The sequence below is a fragment of the Brachionichthys hirsutus genome, chromosome 16 (genome assembly GCF_040956055.1).
Source record: "Brachionichthys hirsutus isolate HB-005 chromosome 16, CSIRO-AGI_Bhir_v1, whole genome shotgun sequence".
Classification (NCBI taxonomy): Eukaryota; Metazoa; Chordata; class Actinopteri; order Lophiiformes; family Brachionichthyidae; genus Brachionichthys; species Brachionichthys hirsutus.
This window is the reverse complement of record NC_090912.1, coordinates 11,837,144-11,864,257: the sequence shown is the minus strand read 5'-3', so window position 1 is coordinate 11,864,257 and position 27,114 is coordinate 11,837,144. Positions and strand designations below refer to the sequence as shown.

General features: G+C 47.3%; 2 protein-coding genes across 4 annotated transcripts in view; both read right to left on the bottom strand.

Moving 5' to 3' along the window:
* Positions 1-9,246, bottom strand: part of LOC137905645 (MAGUK p55 subfamily member 2-like) — a 12,486-nt gene extending 3,240 nt beyond the window's left edge. The window contains exons 1-10 of the mRNA XM_068749887.1: positions 9,216-9,246; positions 8,853-8,953; positions 8,613-8,768; positions 8,097-8,258; positions 7,843-7,950; positions 1,824-1,943; positions 875-1,006; positions 608-710; positions 210-278; positions 1-64 (exon numbers count right to left, since the gene is read on the bottom strand). Coding sequence (XP_068605988.1) covers positions 1-64; positions 210-278; positions 608-710; positions 875-1,006; positions 1,824-1,943; positions 7,843-7,950; positions 8,097-8,258; positions 8,613-8,768; positions 8,853-8,953; positions 9,216-9,246 — 1,046 coding nt within the window. The remainder of the gene's footprint in view (positions 65-209; positions 279-607; positions 711-874; positions 1,007-1,823; positions 1,944-7,842; positions 7,951-8,096; positions 8,259-8,612; positions 8,769-8,852; positions 8,954-9,215) is intronic.
* An 8,405-nt stretch (positions 9,247-17,651) lies between these two features.
* LOC137905691 (histamine N-methyltransferase-like) lies at positions 17,652-22,227 on the bottom strand. Of its 3 annotated transcripts, none has more exons than XM_068749937.1 (8): positions 22,184-22,227; positions 21,737-21,793; positions 21,308-21,445; positions 20,698-20,750; positions 20,182-20,289; positions 18,894-19,027; positions 18,683-18,776; positions 17,652-18,038 (listed from the first exon to the last, which is right to left on the bottom strand). In XM_068749937.1, the coding sequence occupies exons 2-8, from the start codon at positions 21,754-21,756 to the stop codon at positions 17,683-17,685; spliced, it is 903 nt and encodes a 300-aa protein (XP_068606038.1). In that variant the 5' UTR covers positions 21,757-21,793; positions 22,184-22,227; the 3' UTR covers positions 17,652-17,682. The 3 variants fall into 3 exon arrangements, with proteins under 3 accessions (XP_068606038.1, XP_068606037.1, XP_068606039.1); XM_068749936.1 differs by lacking the exon at positions 22,184-22,227 and adding an exon at positions 21,981-22,120; XM_068749938.1 differs by lacking the exons at positions 21,737-21,793; positions 22,184-22,227 and having other exon boundaries at positions 21,308-21,468.
* Positions 22,228-27,114: the final 4,887 nt, after the last annotated feature.

The window sequence follows — 27,114 nt, the reverse complement described above, 5'->3', positions numbered from 1 at the left end:
TTCCTATTGAAAGGCGGGACCTTTGCCACTTCCTCGTAGAGTAATATCTCATGTCTGTCAAACTCTGAGGCAGAAAGGGAAATAAGAAGGGCAGACGGCAGGGAGGAGGCGGAGACACTTGTGAATGAAGAAAATAAACAATCGCCTTAAGAGGGTCAGAGTTCGGTACCAAACAAATGATGAAACGTTTCACCGGACGATGACCTTACCTGCATTCTTGGTGGTGACATACATCATTGTCTTCTTCTTCTTCACACCGACACCGGCACAGAGATTCCCTGTGAGGAGCAGATCACTACCTGCTGACTCTAAACGTACAACCACAGCAACACGTTTCATAGGGGGGGGGGGGGCGGGGGGGTCAGACTATTTCCTGGTCAGCACACGTTGGAGTGATGATCATACAGGTCATCCGGATGGATTCATAGATTGATGTTATATTCGGTTAAACCAAAGCGTGGCTGAATGAGGACTTTCGGTTCCGACCAAACGGTTTGCTTATTTGCGTGTCTTGCATCATTACACCAGCAGATGGCAGTATTACCATTAGACCTGTGAAGGACCTCACCGGACTTCACTTTAATTATTCTCCCATGTATCATCCCACCTGCAGGCGGTAACTCTGCGTCTCTCTTGACAAACGCTTTCCTCTTCTCTTCCAGCGTTTGACTCGGAATAAGTCCTGTGCTGCCGCCTTCCACATGACGCGCCTGCGTGATGCACGCACGCGCACACACACACGCACGCACACGCACGCACACGCACACACACGCACAACAGACATCTGTGAATTTCTCCAGTCGTCGGCTGGGTCGTGCTCAGGTCACTCTGAATCTCCACCAGGAAGTGAACGCATGCTGCTTTGGTGCTTCACCTGCCACCAGTTGACGTCATCTTGGTTGACGATCTGCAAGATGTCCCCCGTCTCAAACCGTAGCCCCGCCTCCTGACAGGGAATCAGGCTGTCATTGGCTGGGTCGTAGTCATAGTGACACTTAAAGAACACCTGGTGAAACACAATTTTTTTACCGTAGATTATTAATGTGTGTGTGTGTCTGTGCGTGTCTGTGTGTCTGTGCGTGTCTGTGTGTCTGTGCGTGCGTGTCTGTGCGTGTGTGTCTGTGCGTGCGTGTGTGTCTGTGTGCGTGTCTGTGCGTGTCTGTCTGTGTGTGCGTGTCTGTGCGTGTGTGTCTGTGTGTGCGTGTGTGTCTGTGCGTGTGTGTCTGTGCATGTGTGTCTGTGTGTGCGTGTGTGTCTGTGTGCGTGTCTGTGCGTGTCTGTCTGTGTGTGCGTGTCTGTGCGTGTGTGTCCGTGTGTGCGTGTGTGTCTGTGCGTGTGTGTGTGTGTGCGTGTGTGTGTGCGTGTGTGTCTGTGCGTGTGTGTCTGTGTGTGTGTGTCTGTGCGTGTGTGTCTGTGTGTGCGTGTGTGTCTGTGCGTGTCTGTGCGTGTGTGTCTGTGCGTGTGTCTGTGCGTGTCTGTCTGTGTGTGCGTGTCTGTGCGTGTGTGTCCGTGTGTGCGTGTGTGTCTGTGCGTGTGTGTGTGTGTGCGTGTGTGTGTGTGCGTGTGTGTCTGTGCGTGTGTCTGTGTGCGTGTCTGTGCGTGTGTGTCCGTGTGTGCGTGTGTGTCTGTGTGTGCGTGTCTGTGCGTGCGTGTCTGTGTGTGCGTGTGTGTCTGTGTGTGTCTGTGCGTGTGTGCGTGTGTGTCTGTGCGTGTGTGTCTGTGTGTGCGTGTGTGTCTGTGCGTGTGTGTCTGTGCGTGTGTGTCTGTGCGTGTGTGTCTGTGCGTGTGTGTCTGTGCGTGCGTGTCTGTGTGTGTGTGTGCACCTGTCTCGGTGTTACGGCTTCATGGTAGCTGGGCAGGATCTTCAGGAGCACGCTGCCACTGGCCGCCTGCAGTTCCTCCTGCAGCACCCTCTGGTCCTGGCCCACCTCTCGCCCGTTCACCTGCCAACGCAGCGCAGAAGAGAAGAATGAATGAGCCGTCACCTTTGGCGTCTGCAAACCTGAGAGCAAGGAGCACACAACCGTGTATTCTGCAACGTGTCCATACGGCTATGGACACGTTTCCCTTCCCAGGCTCGTCACTGTTGACGTCGTCAGCGTGTTGTTCTTCTCCTGAACGGATTAGCTGTAAAGGTGCAGCCGATGCAGCCACCTGCTGCACCTGCTGCACCTGCTGCACCTGCTGCACCGGCTGCACCTGCTGCACCGGCTGCACCGGCTGCACCTGCTGCACCTGCTGCACCTGCTGCACCGGCTGCACCTGCTGCACCTGCTGCACCTGCTGCACCGGCTGCACCTGCTGCACCGGCTGCACCTGCTGCACCGGCTGCACCTGCTGCACCGGCTGCACCGGCTGCACCTGCTGCACCTGCTGCACCTGCTGCACCTGCTGCACCTGCTGCACCTGCTGCACCTGCTGCACCTGCTGCACCTGCTGCACCTGCTGCACCGGCTGCACCTGCTGCACCGGCTGCACCGGCTGCACCTGCTGCACCTGCTGCACCTGCTGCACCTGCTGCACCGGCTGCACCTGCTGCACCTGCTGCACCTGCTGCACCGGCTGCACCTGCTGCACCGGCTGCACCGGCTGCACCTGCTGCACCTGCTGCACCGGCTGCACCTGCTGCACCTGCTGCACCTGCTGCACCGGCTGCACCTGCTGCACCTGCTGCAGCAGCACGCTGGTTTCAGTCGTTTCTCGTTCCACGGGGGGGTTATGTACCCGCCGGTGTGTGTTTGTCTGCTCGTCCCTCTGTGTGCAAGAAAACTCAAAACCTTCAGGACGGATCTGGATGAAGTTTTCAGCAAATGTTGGGAATGTCTCCAGGAACAGATGAAGCTTTGGTGCTGATCCAGAACTGATCCAGAACAGATCCTGGATTCTGGATCGGTTTGATGTTTTCGGTAACATTGCAGTCAAAGGAGCTTCACAATTTATTCCTCAATATCTCGGTTGATTATTGGGGGGGGGGGTCGCTCTCACCACTGAATTTAATCAGGATCGGATCCAGAATGGAATCAACAAAAAATATTTAATTTTATCATTGAAAACTCATTTATGGATTCAAGAATCAGTAAAAAAATACACATAAACTCTGATTCACTTTGACTTTTCATGTTGGTGTATAAAAATACCAAGAACAATTGTAGAAGCCAAATGCAACTGATGGAGTGCGTTTCCTATTTTGTGCACTGTGTGGCGCTGTGGCCATGTGGGGTATATAAGGCAGGGCCAATCAGGGGGTGAACAGGTGTTGACCCGGAAGGGCACATAGGTTTTGACCGCTCTGGCGGGATCGCTGCACCCAGATGATCGGGTTTATTGAATATTTTAAGTTGTTGTATTTTGTAATAAATTAGTGACATTTTATTCTCTTAAGCCCGCTTCTGGACTCTCCTTTGTTTTGGATACGGCGAAACCAAGACGTAGCCACAGAGCGCGTCGAACCGAGAACGACCGGCAACACTCCAATAGCCCAGCATTGGGCTGGCTGTTATACTGTCAAAACCTGCCCGATTGGACTAAGTTTGGAACCTCAGGAGACCTGTCTTTGGGAGACAGCCAGGGATGACCGTGTGAGCTGTGGCGTGGAGAAGTGGCCCGCGAAGACAGCTCGGACAGCAGTCAGCTGTTCCGCGGAGCGCTGTGGATTACGGAGCTGGACCGGAGCGCTGAAGACCATCGCTCGGATTTACAGTAAAGGCGCCCAACGGAGGTACGTGTAGCGCTCCACCATCAAAGGCCTAATTGTGTGCGCACGTTAAATCCAACGCATTGGTGAACATTGAGCGCGTTTTTACGCGTCGAAGTGTTGCGCTGGATCACGTGACTCATTGACCTACTTTCCGTTGCGCTCACCTGAGCTGAATCTGGCTTTGCGATACGAACCATGGAGGCGTGCGCTTTGGACGTAGACACAAATACTGGAAATGAACAACTTACCAACCATGAACTCTCTCCTGAAGATAGCATGTCGAATATAAGTAGCAGAAGCAGTCAAAGGAGCTACACGTCTAGTGCTTCATCTGCTCGATTACAGGCAGCAGCGGATAGAGCTGCAGTTCTAGCTCGAGTTAAAATATTGAAGGAGCGACATGTTATTGAAGAAGAGGAAGCAAAATTGAGAAGAAGAAAGGAGATGCTTGATTTGGAGGCTGAACTGGCGGCATCTGAAGCAAGGTTGGAAATTTATGATGCCGAAGAAAAGTGTCAGTCACAAGCGTACTCAAATACGAAGGGTATGTGCAACGAAGGTGGAACAAACTATGAACAGATGTTGCACCCCTCTGCTCAAGAGTTCATACCTCAAAGTGATGACAAACTGGAAATCAAACCAGTAGATGTGAGACCAAAGCAACGGAACGCATCAAACACAAGGCAACAGCACCACCGATTGCAATGCAATAGAAACAGGATGGAAACAAATGATCGGTTTACACAAAATGAAACGCGTCAGTCACTCACCGCTATGCAGACACCTGGAGACCTTCTAACGATCATGAGCAGACAAACTGAGATTATAGCAGCTTTAATGAACCAGCAGCGATCAATGACGCTCCCACCAAGAGACATTCCAATCTTTGACGGCGATCCCTTGCATTACAGGACCTTTATAAAAACATTTGAGCAAGGAGTGGAAAGTAAAGCAACCGCAGGAGACTGTTTGTACTATTTGGAGCAATTCACCAGAGGCCCGCCTCTCGAACTGGTGCGGAGTTGTCAACATATGGACCCAGATCGTGGCTACGTGGTGGCCAAGGCTCTACTGCAAGATCAATTTGGAAATCCTTACAAAACAGCTACTGCATACATCAGCAAGGCTTTGTCATGGCAGACTATAAGAGCAGACGACACCAGGGCGCTTCAGAGCTACGCACTATTTCTGCGTGGCTGCTGCAACATCATGGAGGAGCTGGAATATGTGCAGGAACTGGACATGCCTGTGAATATGAGGGCAATCCTTGCAAAGCTCCCGTATAGGATGAAAGAACGCTGGCAGAGCAGGGCTCATGACATCATGGAGTCTACTGGCCACAGAGCTAGATTTAATGATCTGGTGGGATTCACGGAGCGTCATGTGAGGATCCGTTCAGATCCCTTTTTTGGAGATCTGCGAGAATACAGCTCTAATACAACATTAAACCAGCCAAAGTCACAACCCAGCCATAGAGAGAAGGGGCATGTGGTCGCCAGCACAGTGACCGCTATGGGCTCTCACAACGAAGTTAAGCCGTCACGCCCAATCAAGGAGAACGAACGCTGTGTGTGCTGCTCTATGGAACATGCACTGGAAAACTGTCAGCAGTTTAAGGAGAAGAGACACGCAGACAAAGTGTTCTTATTGAGGAAAGGGGGTGTGTGTTTTGGATGCCTTCATCGAGGCCATGTCAGCCGTAATTGTGAAGCAAGATTGCAATGTGAGATCTGTAGTCAATATCATCCGACTGTGTTGCACATAGATCGACAGACCACTGTTTTAGAAGATGGACTGGAATCACCAGAACCCACCTCGGGCTTTCATACGACTTATGGACATACAGGGGCCGGCAGAGGTCGCACCGCGCTGTCAGTGCTTCCTGTTAGGGATGGGAATGATGAGCTGGACACTGGAACGATGTCAGCCAGAGGAGACACCAATTTCCAAACTGTGTCTGGTGCATGAGGTCTAGTCATTGTTGTATTTTATGAAATGTTTAGAATTGCCATGTGTGGTACCATGCCAATTAGGGGCCGGTGTGTAGAAGCCAAATGCAACTGATGGAGTGCGTTTCCTATTTTGTGCACTGTGTGGCGCTGTGGCCATGTGGGGTATATAAGGCAGGGCCAATCAGGGGGTGAACAGGTGTTGACCCGGAAGGGCACATAGGTTTTGACCGCTCTGGCGGGATCGCTGCACCCAGATGCTCGGGTTTATTGAATATTTTAAGTTGTTGTATTTTGTAATAAATTAGTGACATTTTATTCTCTTAAGCCCGCTTCTGGACTCTCCTTTGTTTTGGATACGGCGAAACCAAGACGTAGCCACAGAGCGCGTCGAACCGAGAACGACCGGCAACACTCCAATAGCCCAGCATTGGGCTGGCTGTTATAACAATGTAGAACCTTCTGGTGCTGATCCAGATCACCGTGTGGACGGTGGAGATCCAGTTAAGAGGGGAACGAGCTGCTTGGGGGAGGTCTGTGCTCTCTGAGTGCTGTTGTAGTTTTATTATTTTACATGTATTTTTACCTTTATAAACTTCCTGCACCGTTATCAACCCACCGCTACTGTTCACCCTTTAACAGACACCTACAAACACTTTCGTGTATATATATATATATATATATAATGAGGTGTTGCACATCATCAGGCGGTGCGGGCGTGATGAGTTTAGAAAGGTGCACGTTATGGATGAGGAAGTGCGGCGAGCTCGGTGGTGGTCATATCTTCTTTTCAACGTGTATCGTGTATCACATAATTGTATTATTTAGCAGGAAAATGGTCGGACAAAGAAACCTGAAAGAGCAGATGTAGCGCTACACGGGCGTTTCTTTGGAACGTGCGTCAGACAGAGAGCCCCGAGTCTGGCCAATAGCAGCCCTCGACTTTAGTCTTCGTTTTGCAGCAACAAGCCGTGTGTACAGTCGTCCCTCGATATAATGCGCTTCATCTTCCGCTGCTTCGCGGAGTTTTAATGCAATTTTTCAGATTTTATTTTTTGCACCTGAACGCACCTTGAAACGGCGCAAGGACGAAGGCGTGGTCGGAGGAACTGTGAAATACACGCGAGTCGCTATTAATAACTTCTCATGTGTTCAACCTCGTAGGTTGATCATTAACATTAAATTCGTTATTCTAAAAGCTATCATGTTTATTTGTTAAGCGTTTGTTTTATAGCGCTCTTATTCTCTGTGTAAAAAGAGGCTTTTATTTTGTAGGAGCATAAACGTCACGTCCCTTTTGGGTTTTGTTTCTTCCTGTTGATACATGTAGCCGCTGCCGTTCTGCTGTGCTAAGCTATCCAATAAAGCAGCATGAGAGGCTAAAGACAGCACGAGTAGAATATTTGTTCTTCTGCACTCCAAGCGGCTCTTTCCTCGACCTGCACGCCTTAACATTATTAACAGGAAAACGTTTACTGTACGTACTATATATTTATATTTCTCAAACAAATGTTTAGTTCTGAAAAGGTTCTGATCTTTGGTTTCATTCTATAATACTGAAACAATCTATTTAGATTAATGCCTGACTGTTAAACGTGTATAAAGTGTGTGGTGAGGGGTTTTACAGCCTTAAAACATTTATGTACATGTATAATAATTGTAAAAAAATAAAAATTACTACATTGCGGATTTCACTTATTGCGGGTTGTTTTTGGAACGTAACCCCCGCGGAAAATGAGGGACTACCGTATCTCAAAACGTTCTCAAGAAAACACAAGCGCAACGAGTCACGCGCCGATGCTAACTGGATGAGCGAGGCGTGCCAAGGGGATCGTACCGGTACTGCGTTCTATATGTTGCAATACTGTATATGTGTTGTACAGCGAAGGGCAGACCACGACATAGCGACTGCGGTGCGATCTGATTTTATTTCTCAGCTCAGATTTCACTATCGCATTGTCAGTTGAGCATCCCTTCCCGACACGCTACAGGAAATGATGTCATACCAATGAGTTGACAAACGTCACTGCAGCGCGGCGACAGACACGAAATATAAATATATAAATATGCGTGTGACCAGCGGAAGCAGAACATCCATAAAACCAGGTTCTGGCAGCAGCTTCACACGAACGAGGAGCGGATCGATGTCCTTATGGATGAACCCGAAATGTTGAAGCACATCAAAAGAGCGCGAACCTCTTTGATGACGTCGCCGACATGCAGCAGGCCCTGCTGGTCGACCATCCCTCCATGGAGGATGCGGGCTATGATCAGCTCACCTCCTTCCACCTTGAAGGTCACACCCTGAAACAGCCAACGCAGGTTCCCGTGATCGATAACGTTAAAGCTGCGACTAGTTGTTCATAACAAACGTGTAGAACTAATCAGGACAAGCAGCGTTCAGGAACGACGCAGCACATGAAAGGAACTCTCGTTTCCATGCGACCTACCAGATGCTCCCCCGCCACTTTGCGTACTCCCACCATGCGGACTGCGTCGGGCGGGGGGCAGAGGGTGTGTCTGGGACCGCTGTGATCCACGACGTCACCCGGGCTCGGGGGTGGGCTGTCACAGGCCCGGGACGCCACAGAGTCGTGAGTCTCCAGCAGAGACTGACGACCAATAAAAAGAAACGCACATTAAAGGCGTAAAGTAAGCCACGCAACGCTATCTGGGCAGCACGGTGGCACAGTGGTTAGCACTGTTGCCTCACAGCAAGAAGGTCGCAGCTTCAAATCCAACTTGTAGCTTTTTTCTGTGTGGAGTTGGCATGTTCTCTCCGGGTTCTCCGGGTTCTCCGGCTTCCCCCCCCCCCCCCACCACCAGAAACATGCAGCTTAGGTCCAGGTCGTTCACTTACCTGGTTTAAATAAAGGTTTTATAAACCTGCTAAACCGCGTGAGGAGGAAATCATCGGGCCTGAGGCTGATTTCAGAGCACGCAAACACACAGGTAACTACACGCACCTGGAAGTGGGGCTGTGTGAGGATGTGAGAGAGCTCAGCGGCACAGTTGGAGCGGTGGGTGAAGGGGTCCAGGTCTCTGAGGATCTCCTGCAGGAGCTCCACATTGTTCTCCCTTACAGGTGACAGGAGCAGCTCCTTCAGGCTCTCCTCCTGCTCCTAATGCATGAAGACACAGCAGCACAGCAGACGTTCGGTGCACGTGCACACAGGAAGCGCTCTCGCCGGGGTCGCCACACGCACCGCGGGGCTCTCCATGAGGCCTTTGAGGTAGATGAGGTCCAGGTCATTGGCCGTGGTGGAGCTGGCGGTGCTGTTACTCGTGGTGTCCACCTGGGGGGGCACTAAGGACACGCGTAAACACGCAAACGGAAGAGGGTCAGGGAAGCTTCATCTTCACTCCAGAGGAGGCGTCAGCATCCTGACCGACGCCGTCTTATAGATTCTAACGTTGTAACGTGTCGTTTTATCTTATGTGTGATATTTTGGATTTAAAGCCCGGATGATGACATCAGCACGTTCTGCAGGTAAACCTTCGCTTTGTCCCCAGAGGCTAACACTAGCTAGCATTGTGAAGATGCTACATTTAGGAGAGGAAGGTCTCACCATGCTCCGTCCTGGTGGAGGCCACAGGCATGGTGGAGCTGCAGTCACTCTGAGAAGAGGAACGGTAGATCGGGGAGAGGAAGGAGAGGAAGAAGAGGAAGAAGAGGAAGAAGAGGAAGAAGAGAATGGAGAAAACGGCGGTTTAACAGGTAGCATCAGGTGAGCACGAGCCTTTTGCTGTCCCCATCATTGACTCGACTCTCACGCTCCAGCAGGGGGCGCGGCACAGTGGGCGTGGCTTATCCACGCTGCACAAACAGAAGAGAATGAGCGACGGTAACGGGATACTGAGGATGACGTTGATTTTAGGGATCGACTGATAACCGATAAACGGATCTCACGGCTGATTTACTGATTTACACATAATAAGGGGTCAAACTCCTCCAAGGGCCACGTTAGCATCATGTTTGCCCCCCAAAGGCCAAATGTAAACCGTAACACAGTAAAATGTAACTAAATGTAATGTAATCTAATGTAAAATAAATGTAACTACTCCATAACATGCTGTTAAATAACTATTTATTTTTATTTAACTCTTTAGCCGTCACACTAATTACAATAAAATATTCCGTTTTGATGTCACTTTTTTAAAAGGTTGTAACTTAAACATTGTTAGAGATAAAGCCAAACTGTAAATGAGAAAAATGATAAGTATGAACCAAAGTTTGTGATGGGAATAAATTAACATCTAATAATGTGGAAATGTTCCATTCAAATGCAATCATCACGCAGGAACAAAGATAATCAATACAAAATCAAAGCAAAACCAAAAAGCCACCACCTTGTCTTGTCATGGACATGCAGAAACCAAAAAAACAACCAAAGTGGGAAAGATAAAGAACATTCCAGAGTCAATGCCACGGAAAAGAGTCACTTTCAGGATCAGCACTGGACAGATCCATATGTAGCCGGCTACATATGGAGCTGTCCAGTGCTGATCCTGATCCATATGTAGCCGGCTACCTATGGAGCTGTCCAGTGCTGATCCTGATCCATATGTAGCCGGCTACCTATGGAGCTGTCCAGTGCTGATCCTGATCCATGTGTAGCCGGCTACCTATGGAGCTGTCCAGTGCTGATCCTGATCCATATGTAGCCGGCTACCTATGGATCTGTCCAGTGCTGATCCTGATCCATATGTAGCCGGCTACCTATGGAGCTGTCCAGTGCTGATCCTGATCCATATGTAGCCGGCTACCTATGGAGCTGTCCAGTGCTGATCCTGATCCATATGTAGCCGGCTACCTATGGAGCTGTCCAGTGCTGATCCTGATCCATATGTAGCCGGCTACCTATGGAGCTGTCCAGTGCTGATCCTGATCCATATGTAGCCGGCTACCTATGGAGCTGTCCAGTGCTGATCCTGATCCATGTGTAGCCGGCTACCTATGGAGCTGTCCAGTGCTGATCCTGATCCATATGTAGCCGGCTACGACTTTTCTTCTGAACCTTTAGAAAGTCACACGCCGTTGTTGTTAACTCCGTCTGCTCCTCTTCCTCACCTCGCTGCCCCTCCTCCATCCTCCCCCTCTCCTCCCTTCTCTTCGTTCCCTGCCATCCCTCCCTTCATCTCACACCATCATCCATGTGCTGACCTCTCAGATATGCAAACGATCAATTATGTCCACCAATAAAGGGAACTTCTAAATGTGAGTTGAAGAGGTAGAAATGTGTTTGATATTTAATCAAACGTAAATATACACCAGTCGTGCCTTTATTCTGATGCGGATGACGTCACCTAAAGCCCCTCGCCGGCGTCCGAGGTAACGATACACAGTATTTAAAGGCTGTTACGCCTCTTCTGATATTGAGTTTTGCATATTTAGTACCACTAAATGGTACAATGAACACAGTGACGCGACGCGCGCCGCAAACAAAGGGCGCCTGAGGAGCTAAATGCTAACCCACAGACGGAGCGGCGAGCTAGCCTCAGCGGGAGGCGGACAGGAGGAGCAGCAGGAGGTGCTGGACGCAGCCGCCATGTTGCAGCGCAGTCAGCCCGCGTGCGCGTTACCTTTCAGCGGGGGAAGACGAGCCAGAGACTCGCTCGCTGCGCTCCTTGTTGGCGTCTCGCTTCCCGTCGTTCGTCAGCGACGAGAAGTCAAGCCACGTCACGGAAACAGACTCGGGGCTTCCGGTGAGATTTCACAATAAGACCGTTTTGAGACACTGGTGGCATTTCAACGGGGAGAGAAGGTCAACGTGGATTATTGGACGTTATGTAAAACTTATGTTTCCTTTTATCGACTCAACTCAAAGTGTATGCATCACGAAGAATGCGGAAGTCCAAAACGTGGAAAGATAAGAACATAATTCCGAAGGTAGTTTTGATAGGCGTCCGGATATAGTCTCCACGCACCGGGGAACTTGACGCGCACGGCTGCTGCACCTTTGTTGTGAGCGCGTTTAAAGGGACAGTGCGTTGTTTTGGTTTGTTGAAGGGTCGATGGACAGGATTCCATTTTGTACACAGAATCACAGATTTGATGAGAATGATTACAATTAAATCTGATATACACATATACAACAAAATATATTTAATATTTACTAAATAGTACTTAGTATATGAGTTCCAGGTTGGATGGAGTCAGACAGAGCCTGCGCTGGAGCTCCACCCGACAGAGGCCCTTCCTCTGCCAAAAGGAAAGGGACTGACTGAGCTCAGATCCTCACCCGTGATCAAATTGAGCAGGTTTTTATGCAAACAGAATTTAAATAACACAAATGAGAGCACCGTTACATTCCCTTTGCTTTTTATTAATAAACAGGTGAGTTAACAGTGGGTAAAACATTTAAACTGTCAATATATGAAACTAAGATATTTTTTCCCTGCTCTTTAGATAGTAAAAACAAAGTACAAAACATATACAAAACATGAAAAATATAAAACGAATGTGCAAAAAGTGGACAGTTGTCGTCAGTATAATATACTACGACGTTATCCACATGAGAACCCACACTGGTGAAAAGCCTACGGTTGTAAAACATGTAGGAAACGGTTTAGATCAAGGAGTCATTTGAAAGGCCATGAGAACGGCGAGAAGGTGAGAAGCCTTAAATGTGTTCTACGTGGGAAGCATTACAGAAGATGTGGTGGAGTTGAAAGATATGTGGAAAGAATATATTGTGTCAGTTCAGTTTGTGGTTCAAACCCATAAATGTCTTGAATCACGGAAGTTTTATTTTACACAGAGACAGATACCTTACAGGCCTGAACTAAGAGGCCCTCTGTGGTTGCTGATCCTCCTGCAGCAGCTCGCTAGTAAGTTACAACATGTAGCTCCCCAGAGCGAAGCAGCTCCACCACCAGAGAGAACAAATAGCATCGCAATACTCACATGGGCTTCCTCGTGTCCACTTCTGTCCCGGATAAAGTTTCTTAACTAGTCCATCAAATCTCACACCACCAGACTGTCTCACAGCTTCTTCCCATGGGCGATAACAATTAAAAACCATCCACATCACAACCAAGTCTTATTTTAATAACTATGCAACTACCACAACAACTGCATCATGAGTCAGGAAGCACCTTCGTTCATATCCTACTTACGTTTCATCCGTTGTGTTTATTTGTATTGTTTTGACTTTGACCTGCCGTTTAATTTCATTCATCACTGTGTGTAATGACAACAAAGAGCGATTCTATTCTATTCTATTCTACCAAAACTAAACTTTCCATGTGTGTGGACGTGCAGAGCGCAGACACAGGGAGCGTGCACGCACATCTTGTGCACGTTCTCCCAATGTGAAGTCACATCCAGAGAGATTATTGCCCGACGCGTTTCAGTACTTGATTACAGAACTACACAAACTACGCAGGATTGACTGGATGGTTTGTTTCGCTGGTTTTTGGTTGATAATGACTCGAAACCACCAAAATAGTGTAGAAACATGGAAAAGTGATTTTCTTTTTCATAATATATCCTCTTTAAAGGAGGTTGGTGACTGCTAGGAGAGAGTGTAGCCAGCCAGCTGGTGTGTAAGATGACTCGAGTGAAGAAGAGGAAGAGGACAAAGCGGTGGAGGCTGAAGAACGGAGGGTGTTGTGTGACTTTCAGGGAAGAGGTGAGACAGGCTCTGGGTGGACAAGAGAGGCTTCCAGAAGACTGGAATACAACAGCTAAGGTGATCAGGGAGACAGGGAGGAGAGGACTGGGTGTGTCTTCTGGAAGGACAGGAGATAAGGAGACCTGGTGGGGGAACCAGGAAGTGCAGAAGTGTATACAGGAAGAGAGGTTAGCTAAGAAGAAGAGGGACAGAAGAGAGTAAACAGAGTACAGGGAGATGAACCGCAAGGCAAAGGTAGAGGTCAAAGGTCAAACAGAGGACATATGGTGACCTGTATGCAGGTTAGATAGTAAAGAGGGAGAGAATGATCTGAACAGGCTGGACAGACAGAGAGACAGAGACAGGAAGGATGTTCAGCATGTTAGTGATGAAGAGTAGAGACAGGAAGGATGTTCAGCATGTTAGAGTGATGAAGAGTAGAGACAGGAAGGATGTTCAGCATGTTAGAGTGATGAAGAGTAGAGACAGGAAGGATGTTCAGCATGTTAGTGATGAAGAGTAGAGACAGGAAGGATGTTCAGCATGTTAGAGTGATGAAGAGTAGAGACAGGAAGGATGTTCAGCATGTTAGAGTGATGAAGAGTAGAGACAGGAAGGATGTTCAGCATGTTAGAGTGATGAAGAGTAGAGACAGGAAAGATGTTCAGCATGTTAGGGTGATGAAGAGTAGAGACAGGAAGGATGTTCAGCATGTTAGTGATGAAGAGTAGAGACAGGAAGGATGTTCAACGTGTTAGAGTGATGAAGAGTAGAGACAGGAAGGATGTTCAGCATGTTAGAGTGATGAAGAGTAGAGACAGGAAGGATGTTCAGCATGTTAGAGTGATGAAGAGTAGAGACAGGAAGGATGTTCAGCATGTTAGAGTGATGAAGAGTAGAGACAGGAAAGATGTTCAGCATGTTAGGGTGATGAAGAGTAGAGACAGGAAGGATGTTCAGCATGTTAGTGATGAAGAGTAGAGACAGGAAAGATGTTCAGCATGTTAGGGTGATGAAGAGTAGAGACAGGAAGGATGTTCAGCATGTTAGTGATGAAGAGTAGAGACAGGAAGGATGTTCAGCGTGTTAGAGTGATGAAGAGTAGAGACAGGAAGGATGTTCAGCATGTTAGAGTGATGAAGAGTAGAGACAGGAAGGATGTTCAGCATGTTAGTGATGAAGAGTAGAGACAGGAAGGATGTTCAGCGTGTTAGAGTGATGAAGAGTAGAGACAGGAAGGATGTTCAGCATGTTAGAGTGATGAAGAGTAGAGACAGGAAGGATGTTCAGCATGTTAGTGATGAAGAGTAGAGACAGGAAGGATGTTCAGCGTGTTAGAGTGATGAAGAGTAGAGACAGGAAGGATGTTCAGCATGTTAGAGTGATGAAGAGTAGAGACAGGAAGGATGTTCAGCATGTTAGAGTGATGAAGAGTAGAGACAGGAAGGATGTTCAGCATGTTAGAGTGATGAAGAGTAGAGACAGGAAGGATGTTCAGCATGTTAGAGTGATGAAGAGTAGAGACAGGAAGGATGTTCAGCATGTTAGAGTGATGAAGAGTAGAGACAGGAAGGATGTTCAGCATGTTAGAGTGATGAAGAGTAGAGACAGGAAGGATGTTCAGCATGGTAGTGATGAAGAGTAGAGACAGGAAGGATGTTCAGCATGTTAGAGTGATGAAGAGTAGAGACAGGAAGGATGTTCAGCATGTTAAAGTGACGAAGAGTAGAGACAGGAAGGATGTTCAGCATGTTAGAGTGATGAAGAGTAGAGACAGGAAGGATGTTCAGCATGTTAGTGATGAAGAGTAGAGATGAAGGTGCTGGCAGAGGTCAGTAGGGGGCAGCCTGTCCTGCTGGGACTCCCCCGGTCTACATGAACCCTGGACGGGTGTTCTTCTGACTCCTTAAAGTCCTGCAGTCGTGGACGGAGGCCTCTCAGCCGCCCCTCTGTCCTTTTGTTTCCCGTTCATTCGCTCCCATCATGTCCAACGTGTGGACGCCGTTGGACACGTCCGTCCTAATTGTTGGAAGGAGCCATTCCTGACTCACTATGTCGCAGAATCCGTGAATTCTATATGGAACCGTGCTACACCGTGTTGCACTTGGGTTCTGACCAAGGTTTCTGCCTGTCTAGGGGACGTCTTTCCTTGCCTCCGTCTCCAAAGTGCTTGTGGGTCTGGTTGGGTTCTGTCTTTCCCTGCTGATCCTGTAAAGTGCCTTGAGACGACTTCCTGTTGTGATCTGGCGCTGTAGAAATAAAACCGAGTTGAAATCGGGAGGAAGCTGGAGACCCTGGAAGGAGCCCATCGTGGTCGTCGTCTTTTGAAACATCCATCACGTTCGTATCAAGTCTCTCTCAGCCTAATAGACCCCAGAGAAATAAAGATGTGGGCAGGATACTGCAAACGGCCGACTGTGTCCGACAATGACGTATTTATACTATGTCTCTACTGGGACTCGTGAATAAAGCTATAAAACGTAACGCAAACTGAGACTTATGAAAGGCTTCAGAATATCCAGAGACAGCGGAAGGAGACGTTTCGTCCTGCCTGCAGGGATGGGTGGTGCTGCAGGGTGCAGCAACTTCAAAGAGATGGAATCATTTAAATGTGACCGTTGAACAGGTCATTAAGAATGATTACAAAAATTGCTTGCACGAGGTAAGTCAATAAAGAGAAATAGAATATTTATTTAGTTTAATTAATCATGGGGTATCAGCTTTTTGAACTACGTACACCATTTACTATTCCCAGTAAATAAAAATGCTCGAGCTGGAATTTGTAACGGAATAATAAGTTCAAGATCTCCCGGGACCTGATCCAGACTGATGAATATATATATATGATGAATATATTTATTAGATAGAATGTTAGAGTACAAGTACAGTCACACAGTAGCATGTATTACAGTACAAATAACGTCGAGACCTTTGCGAATCTGGTCTTTAGGGATAACTCTTGTTGGCATTAGGAGAGAGAAAGAAAAAAAAAAACGTTTGTTTGTGTTAACGTTTGAATTAAAAATTAAATTTTGGTGGAACAAAAATGAAAGAAAAGGTGTGGACTACGATGACATGATCACTTGTTCATAGATTATCAAAATATTTTCTTTGGGGGGTGCAGACATATCTCACTGCAGACCTGATCCGTGTTTTTGAGGTGGACTCACTTTGTTGGAGGGAGAAACGAATAAATCGCTCCAGGTCTCGTTCTTTGCAGCACATTTTAGGAAAGAGCCATTTGTCAAAGATGAATGAATGAATGAAAGAAGAATGTTTGTCAATGCATGCGTTGCACAACACGATCTCAACAATCCACACACGTGTGTGTGTGTGTGTGTGTGTAGGGGCCCATAACATTTGAAATAAAATATTTTGGACTTTTTCTAATTATTTGCATTTGTCAACAATAATTGTCAAAATTAATATAACCATTAATCTAAATGTTAGAGTCCTTTATGAATTTGTATTTGTTTAAATCACTGTCGTACCGAGCGGAATGTGCTGGATGCGGAGATACGAGTACGTATATATGTACAGCATAAATTGCCTATGCGTATGCAAAGGCCCAAACAATTTGGTCGACGGGGCCGTTCAGCGACGGGGCCGTTCAGCGACTGGGGCCGTTACGGGGCCGTTCAGCGACGGGGCCGTTCAGCGGCGGGGCCGTTCAGCGACGGGGCCGTTCAGCGACGGGGCCGTTACGGGGCCGTTCAGCGACGGGGCCGTTCAGCGACGGGGCCGTTACGGGGCCGTTCAGCGACTGGGGCCGTTACGGGGCCGTTCAGCGACTGGGGCCGTTACGGGGCCGTTTAGCAACGGGGCCTTTCAGCGACGGGGCCGTTCAGCGGCGGGGCCGTTACGGGGCCGTTCAGCGACGGGGCCGTTACGGGGCCGTTCAGCGACTGGGGCCGTTACGGGGCCGTTCAGCAACGGGGCCGTTCAGCAACGGGGCCTTTCAGCGACGGGGCCGTTCAGCGGCGGGGCCGTTACGGGGCCGTTCAGCGACGGGGCCTTTCAGCGACGGGGCCGTTCAGCGACGGGGCCGTTCAGCGACGGGGCCGTTACGGGGCCGTTCAGCGACGGGGCCGTTCAGCGACGGGGCCGTTCAGCGACGGGGCCGTTCAGCGACGGGGCCGTTACGGGGCCGTTCAGCGACGGGGCCGTTCAGCGGCGGGGCCGTCGGAACACAACGCCGCCGTAAAGTGAGGCGCACCCGTAGTATTCATCTTGTTGAAGACGAGACAAGCGGTCGTCTGGGTCACCGAGTCACGCTCGAGCTCATCCCAGCTGACGTCGGGCAGGAGGCGGAGTACACCCTGGATGAGTCGCCAGTTCATTGCAGGGGCACATTGACACAAACACACATCCACACGGTCAACCCAGGGATGCATTCAGCAGGTTCTTTTATTTGTCTGTTTTAAGTGAGCTGCTCCAAGACGATCAGTTCATATTTAGCGTCCATTGAAACTTTGCCGTTGGACTCCACACTAAGCTCTGGGCGGCGAAGACGCTCCATGATCTCAGCTTTCAGCTCAGGTGAGGCTGTCTTACTGAAATGCCACACCTGAGTCAAAAAATCCATGACCAGCTCTCCGTCCTCGTCCCCCTCAATAAAACACTTTGTGATATCAACTTGAACTGGCAGGTCGTAGCTCCGGTAGCTCACGCCCTCGGAGTCCAGGAAGCGTCTGACGTCGCCGGTGGACCGATTTACCTCAGCTGTGCCGAGCTGATTGCTGTAGGCGTGTCTCATCTCTACCAAACCAGTGTTTCCTGGAACAGGTGAAATAATTGTCAGTTCCAACATGTTGGAAACCATTAAACGGCCGTGCCAAACCTATTTTGAAGGCAGGATGACTAGCGAATCAGAATTCTCCCTCTCCTGCCTCAGCCTTCTCACCCGCAGCAACTCACCACACCAAGTTTAAACGTGCTTCTGCCTTTTTCTTTGACAAATTACTAGAAACGATAGCTTCATAACGTGCATTTTAACGTTAACGAATGAATCACTGCATTCAGACCATAATCTTAGGTCTAATCATATTATTTATTTAGGATTACTTGAAATAATGAACTCTAATATAACCTTTTAATGAACAGAATTATTTAAGTAAAGTATAAATTGTGTAATTTTAAAACAAAAAGTTGTTCAGTATTATTGAAATTAAATTTATCACCTGGAAAATAAGTGGCCCCCCTAAAAAAACAGATGCCATAACAGAAGAACCGGGACCGTCTGGCAGAAGCAAACCCAGAACTAGAATATTAAAATCCGAGATGATGTAAAACTCTAATTTCCAAGGACAACAGTCCCGTGGGATAAATGAGGCCACACTCCAAATGACAACACTTCAAGTTCGTCCGTCCATCTCGATGAAAATCTTCTTAAGAATTTCAAATAACATTCGTTCACTTACCAGAAATTAAAGTGAGGAGAAGTTGTCCATTCTTGTTCAGGAGACCCTGGAAGAAGCTGATGGTGGCGCCAGGATCCTTCACATAATACAGCACCTGTTGATTTCACCACAGACAAGGGGGGGGGGGGGGGGGGGGGGGGGGTAACTCATTGGATTAGAGAGGAAAAACTCTCTAATGGGACTATTTGTTGTAGCAATTGCAAAATGAAACCTGGAACATGTGAATGAAGTCAGCCTTCTTCTTCGTCCTCTTTTTCTCTTTCCACTGCTCCTCAAACGCTTCAGCAGTCATCTGGTTCCAGTTAAATGTAACGAAGTCCAAGCCTGGAGTCCGGGACACCAGGTCTGCGTCAAGAGACGTAAAACAGCGTGAAGGAATATCCTTTAGTTCAACAAGAATGTTTCACAGCAGAATCTGCATTGTTTGAGCAACTGCATGATACTTATTCATGATACTACCACTACTTCATTACAACTGCAGCGTGACCCTTAGTTTACTTGTTCGGTTTACTCCCCTAGGTACACGTTTATTCATGATACTACCACTACTTCATTACAACTGCAGCGTGACCCTTAGTTTACTTGTTCGGTTTACTCCCCTAGGTACCCTGGGACACGTTTATTCATGATACTACCACTACTTCATTACAACTGCAGCGTGACCCTTAGTTTACTTGTTCGGTTTACTCCCCTAGGTACCCTGGGACGCGTTTATTCATGATACTACCACTACTTCATTACAACTGCAGTGTGACCCTTAGTTTACTTGTTCGGTTTACTCCCCTAGGTACCCCGGGACACGTTTATTCATGATACTACCACTACTTCATTACAACTGCAGCGTGACCCTTAGTTTACTTGTTCGGTTTACTCCCCTAGGTACCCTGGGACACGTTTATTCATGATACTACCACTACTTCATTACAACTGCAGCGTGACCCTTAGTTTACTTGTTCGGTTTACTCCCCTAGGTACCCCGGGACACGTTTATTCATGATACTACCACTACTTCATTACAACTGCAGCGTGACCCTTAGTTTACTTGTTCGGTTTACTCCCCTAGGTACCCCGGGACACGTTTATTCATGATACTACCACTACTTCATTACAACTGCAGCGTGACCCTTAGTTTACTTGTTCGGTTTACTCCCCTAGGTACCCTGGGACGCGTTTATTCATGATACTACCACTACTTCATTAACACGACAGGTCAAGAAAGTAAGAGGTTGCATTTGTGCGCGTGTCATCCTACACTAGTCAAACACCATTACTTTCTTCACAGTTAGAGGCGGGGCTTCATGCGTTTCTCCAGCGCTCATAACCGTTTACACGGTTGAGTCACTAAAGAACCGTCTCCTCGCTCACGCTTCATTAGCCATGTCATCACGGTTTTCCTGAGCCGCTTGCCTTGTGGGTTTTTTGTTCGTGTCTGCATTCGGGTCCTGAATTTTATGGGATAATGTTGTGTTCTTTAAGATGTGTGTGTTTGTAGTGAATACCTCTGTAGTCACGTAGCTGTTGGGGATTTGGATCTATCACCTCATTATCTACAGTCATCTCCGGATACTTGTGATGGAGCGCAGAGAGCATCTTGAGGTCAAGATCACCTGCGGGAAAATAAAACAAAAAAAAAATGTATATAGCTTATCACAATTGTCTTGTGAAAAAAACCTTGACCAGTTTGCTGATCCACAACACCAAACCCAGAAAGGAAGGATATCAGAGATATTGGATGATCGTAGCAGATGTCGGTTCAACAAGATGCACTAAAAACGATTCTGGAAAGCCAGCTAAGTAAAAATGAGCGAGTTATAGGAAGACGTAGAACAAATTGAGGGTTTGTCCAACAAATGCAACAGAGCCATTGACTGGAAAACCGTGTTCTTCATTGATTAATAGGAAACGTCGTATCCAATAATCATCTTTAGCTCTTATTTTCACTGCGTGTCAGTTAGTATGCCACAGGGCTCATAAAGGCAATCTAGAAATGCGATCTCCAGAGTCTTTGTTCTCACCAGATCCACTTCCAACTCCGATGACGTTCAGACTGGACTTTCCAGTCACAATCCTGAGGAGAGAACGGAAGAAACAGGTTGAACCTTTAGAACAGGGGGGGGGGGGGCAGATCTACAGGACAGATTCATGGAAACTCCTGAAGAAGTAAGGATGTGTCAAAGAACGATGAACTGATCTTTAAAGCGGATCCAGAAAAAACAGGTAGATCCACCCCACTGCTGCCCGTAGTGTCCGATCCACAATGACTCTACTGTCCAGCGTATGGGGGCGGCTGGGTCGTCCAGTGATCAGTGAACCGGTGGTTCGAATCCCAGCTCTGACCGTCTGCGTGTCAAAGTGTCCTTGGGCAAGAACCTGAACCCCAAATGTCTCCCAGTGGGTCCGGCAGCACCTTGCATGGCAGCAGTCGCCCACTGGAGGGTGAATGTGTGTGTGTGAATGGGTGAATGTGAGGCCTCATGTAAAGCGCTTTGAGCACCGCAGTGGTGGAAAAAGCGCTTTATAAGTGCAGAACATTTATATATTGTAACTGCTAGCTCTATCCTAATCTATTTTTTTCTAGTTTTAGTCAGTAATGTTGCTCATTAATAAATGTAGAGGATTACTTACTTGGCCATGAAATCCGGGAGCAGATTGTCGATGAAGTCCTGCATCGTCTCATTTTCAGTGGAGTGCTTCAGAACATAATGGTAGCATTCCAGGTACCTGTCGCTGTCATTGATTAGATTTGTCCGTGTTGATTCCATGCTAGTTATCGTTCAAAAAAATACATATATTACACACACACACACAGACACACACACACACACACACACACACACCAGATCAGTGAGATTAAATGGTGCGTCTTTTCTTTAACAGGAAAATGAGATCTTTTCACTGAAAACTTTAGTTGAACATATGTTACACTCACCATGACATCAGCCTCACCTGTTTCACTGAATGCTTCGATTTATTCTAAAAGCTACAATACACCACATCTCTGTCATAAAACTCCTTCAGCACATGTTTCAGCTGTGGGGGAAAGGTTTTACTCACATGACGGTAGAGTCGTGCATCCGCAGAGCTCAGAGGACTGGCGTGAAGGACTGGCAGCTTTATTTATGATAGGGAACAGGTGGGAGGGGGAAAAATCAATGAGGTCAATCCATCCAATCAGAAAGGCCTTTAAAAACGCACACACTTTTTCATGTATGAACAAAGAGAATGGGAGGAGCTGAAATTAGCACGCTCAAATACAACAGAAAAGGATCAGTGTTACCGTCCGGTAAGCAAAACTCACCAGAAATCCTCTAATGGCCAAGTAAATGTCAAGACAATTAATATGTACACAAAGTTAGGCTTGCACATTGCTGACTTTGGCGGTAGGGCAACAGCGCAAGCAGCTGCGTCACCGTGCATGTGTTACGGTCGTCTCTCTGCCTCTGCGTTGTGTTGTGTAACAGATTTGCAGGCCCACACACGGCTGGCTTTGTCGTCATTTACCGGATTTATACAAATAAAAGCACATCAGCACATCTCGGCATCATGGCTGCTCCTCTCAGCGTGTTCAAACAAAGTGCTGGGGGAGGGGAACCAGGACTTGGGCAAAACCGCAGGACGGAGAGCCAGGAGGGACAAAATACTCCAAAATCATAAACACCCCGAGACGTACATTATAACAAATGAAATAAAAAACGTGTGTAATTATAAAAAGGAAAACAAGACAAATACATTACTCGAAAATAAATAAATCCCCTTTATGCAGGATTTAGCTGCATCCATATTTACTCCGTTACACATTTACTGATTTTAAATTTAAATATTATTACTTTGTTATTAAATAATCATCTTCAGTCAATCTCAACAGAATCAACCATATTAATAAAAAATAGCCAACGTGATCTCAAACCTTTTTTTAGGCCATTGAAACATCCTCAGTATTTTCCACCTTTCCTTCTTCCTCCTTCTGGATCCCCATTCATTCCATCCCTTCTTAAACCACGTGCTATCAGTATGTACCGATGGACAGATTAAACTTCAGGAAACATAGAAGCATTTCATCAAATTGGTTCACTCCAGCACAAAGAATCTTAAGCGTTCATTTGATCTACCAGGTCATCTGCTGGACAAATAATGTATGGCAGGGAAAGGTATCGGTCGACACCAATTTAAAGGGTGTCGGATTTCACAAAAAGACTGTGAATGAAACTGTCAGCAATAATTAAGAAGTATGCAATGCGTGTATCATTATATTGGGACCAGCATTATTTGAATGAAAAATGTTGGCAATATGGAACATTTAAATCATTTTTTACAGTGGGCTATGGTTAGTGAATTTGCTTGAGGTGCCGTAATTGGGTTTAATTATTATTTTTAAATTAATATTTCCACTGCCAGATGGTCGCAGGTTCGTCTCCGACTTGTGGCCTTTCTGTGAGGAGTTTGCATGTTCTCCCCGTGTCTGCGTGGGTTCTCTCCGGGTTCTCCGGCTTCCTCCCACTAGGCTGATTGGTGACACTAAGTTGTCCGTAGGTGTGAGTGTGTGTGTGGCTGGTTGTCTGTCCCTGCGATGAACTGGCGGCTTGTCCAGGGTGTCCCCTGCCTCTCGCCCATTGACTGCTGGGATTGGCTACAGCTTGGCCCGCGACCCGATAACGGATTAAGCGGTTGGGACAATGAATTTCCACTGCCTTCGAAAACACCCGTTCAGAAGGACTCAGATGAGACAGGTGTACTAAGGAATGCTACTGGTAACGTAAAACCTGGAAGACATTTTTGTAACGCTGGACTGCATCATTGTTGCCAAGGCGACACCACAGTTTGTTACCTTAGAAACAAGCAGAGTGGATTTCTTTTAATTTCAGCAGTTCATATAAATGCTGCTCAAATGGAATAAAAATATTACCTTGAATAACACCTTCAATAGCTTGTGATGCTGCTGGTTGTGGTGGTGGTGATGGGTTACGTTTGGTCCTTATTCCATTTTCAATCCAACCATTTTCAAATGCTTATCCGGGGCTGGGGACGTGCACTGAACACCTCTCCAGGGAGGCGTCCAGGAGGCGTCCTGAATAGATGCCCGAGTCTCCTCATCAGGGTCCTCAACGCGGAGGAGCAGCGGCTCTACTCCGAGCTCCTCCCGGATGACCGAGCTTCTCACCCGATCTGGAATAGGGACTAAACCTAACCCATCACCACAGGTGTTAAGTGTGGATGATGAGGAGTATATATTTTTTATTTATATATGATAGTATTTTATGGTTTATTATTACAAGTATTTATGTTGAATATTTTGTTATAAACTGAATAATAATTAGAAAGAGGTAGAAATCTTTTGAAAATAAGTATTCCACTTCTTCCTATCCTTTTTTGAACTATGTGCTTGTTTTGTTATGTCTTTTGCTTTTTTATCAGTATTTCTTTCTTTTGTAGGTACAAATACTTACATATTTTTATACATGTTCGAAAATAAAATGCATTCATTCAAGTGTGCACTGTGGTCAGGAGAGAGTCCTGGAACTCCTCGCCTGCAAAATACAGTATAACCTCATTTGTCCTGTGTCCTTCTCACGTCTCCAGCGGTTGGACACGTTGTCCAGGTTGACGTCCTCGTCTGCCTGCAGCTTTGACTTTATACATCGGCTGCTCCAAACACTTCAGGACCATTTCTGGATGCTATTTTAATACGCTTCATTAAACTAAGTTCTCTTTCTCATTCTGCTCTGGATGCTTGAGATGCAGCACAAACAGCTGAGATGTTTGAGCTCCTAGATTTTAGTGCTGCAGCACCACGTCTGAGAAGGTGCTGATTGACCCATGTTTAAGTTCTAGCCTCATTATGGACTTGAATTCAACACATTCACTAGTAATGACCTCCAGAACGTGGGTTCTGCAGAACAGCTTCTCTGCCAGAGCAGCAATGTCTGCTGCTCCACACTCAGAAGTGACGTCAGAGCTCCAGTGCCTCGACGTCAAAAACAGACGACTCCTCCTTCATCCCCTGGAAAACGTGCATCCCTCAAAAAAGAAAACTTCTCCCCCAGTCTCAGCGTTTCTTCTTCTGTTTTTGCTCCAGCTGAAAAGAATCTCCTTTTCACTCTGGCGTGCTGAGATGACGTCACCGCCCGTTCGTCTTATCATCATTATAAAGGGTCGACATCAGCGGCACGTCGCATCATAAGCGCATCTTCCCTCCACGTCGGCCACGCCGCTTTGTTCGCTGAAACACCTGTGGCGGCGGCGCACAAGGACGGCCGTAGATGATGTCGATTAGCTACGTAAAAACGCATCGCTAGCTGCAGCAGCCGGTCACCGGTGACTCACTGGCTCACATTGAGAAGTAGCACAGGATGAATTTTTACATGTTTCTTTTATTTTCAATTCAGGTTGGATTTTGTTTTTGTGCGCTGCGGAGATTTGCGCTGCGCGAAGACCGCATCGGCAGGGCGCAATTGCGCGCATGCGCAGCTTCGAGGGGCCGTTGCTCTTCACCCTTTTCTTGCTGAGAACCATGGTCTCGGATTTAGAGGTGCTGATTCTCATCCCGGCCGCTTCACTCGCGGCTGCGAACCGATCCCGTGAGAGCTGGAGGGTGTGGCCTGATGAAGCCAACAGGATCACATCATCTGCAAAAGCTTGAGTTTCCCCAGTTGTTCTTGAACCAAAGCAAGCCTTTATTTAAAAAAGAAAAATACACATTCTTTGGTTTATCAAACCAGCAGAACTACAAATAAGGCTTGCATCATTAAAGAAACTGGAATTGAGCCAAATAACTTGCCTTTGAAATGGAAATGCTCCTGAAATATCTCACTATATTTCTGGACTTAGCCCGGAGGTCATAGAGCTCAGGGGTCTGGTCAAGGGCCTTCATATCTAATAAATTGAGTGTTTCAATTCAATTTCTGCTTACCTTTTAGATGCGCATTACAGATGTTGCCTGGCCCAGCACGGGAACTGCCACCTCCATTGAGATCCGGGTCACGGCACCAGCTGTTAGATTTCTCCTTTTTCCCCGGTTCTTTTATTATATCTCGTGTTGGAGGTGTTTATTCAATAATGAGTCAGGATTATAAAACGAATCAAGTTTACTGAAGGTTTTCAGTAAGTACAAAGCTGGTAAGGAAACACAGCGCTGGACTCTCCTACAGACGCGGGGGGGGACTCTATAGAAGAGTCCCGAATGTTCTACGGCAGTGATCTTTATAGTGGGCGTCAAAACACCCTCCTCCCAGGGGGTGCTTACACCCTCCTCCTGGGATGGGCCGTTAGGGTCCTCCATGTATCAGTTAACAATGTTTTGCTTTATATGTAATTAATCTATGTGTGTGATTATTACCACAAAGTATGTAGAGATAAAGAAACTAAGAGTGTTTGTGCACCCTGTGTATTGTGAGCGTGCATGCATAACTCAAATATCTAACATCGCTAAAGAGTAGTTGCAAGGTTGCATGCTCTTTAAGCTGTTGGGTTTCTGCTTTTTCCCCGGTTCTTTTTTTATATCTCGTGTTGGAGGTGTTTATTCAATGATGAGTCAGGATTATAAAACGTATCAAGTTTACTGAAGGTTTTCAGTAAGTACAAAGCTGGTAAGGAAACACAGCGCTGGACTCTCCTACAGAAGCGGGGGGGGGGGGGGGGGCAGTGAATGTTTCGGCAGTGGGCGTAGAACACTCTCCTCCTGGGAGGGGCCCTAACTTATGCCCACCGTGTATCAGTTAACAATGTGTGAGTCTTTATATGTGATTAATCTATGTGTTCAATTATTACCGAAAAGTATGTAGAGATGAAGAAACTAAGAGTGTTTGTGCAACCTGTGTATTGTGAGCGTGCTGCATAACTCAAATATCTAACAAAGCGAAACAAATGTCTTTATAACGTCCACCGTCCACAGCTCCAGCGCTAGCGCTTCTCCAGCTCAATGTCGAAGGCCTCACCACTGCCAAGATTGACATCCTTGAGCAATTGGCCCGAAAAAACAACGTGACAGCGATCACCCTGCAGGAGACCCACCAGGAAAACAAGAACATCCTGAGGGTCCCTGGGTACACCTTGGCTGGCCACATTGCCAGTAAACATCATGGCACGGCCACATTTGTGCACATAGATATGTCGTGGTCAGCTGCCGGACAGTCTCCAGATGGTGCAGAGATAGAATGGATTAACACCAAAGTGCAAGACACTACCATCGTCAACATCTACAAACCACCGCCCAGCAGATTGGTCCCATCGTCCCTGCCAGATGTCCCTGCCCCTGCCCACCACTCAGACCGGGGTTGCAGCAGCTCCAACGCTGATGGTGACTTCCTGGTAGACTGGGCCTCCACTGTCGATGCTGCACTCCTATACGACCCAAAGGAGCCACACACGTTCTACTCTGCACGATGGAACAGCAACACCAACCCAGACCTGGCATTCGCAAAATGGCACAACGACCA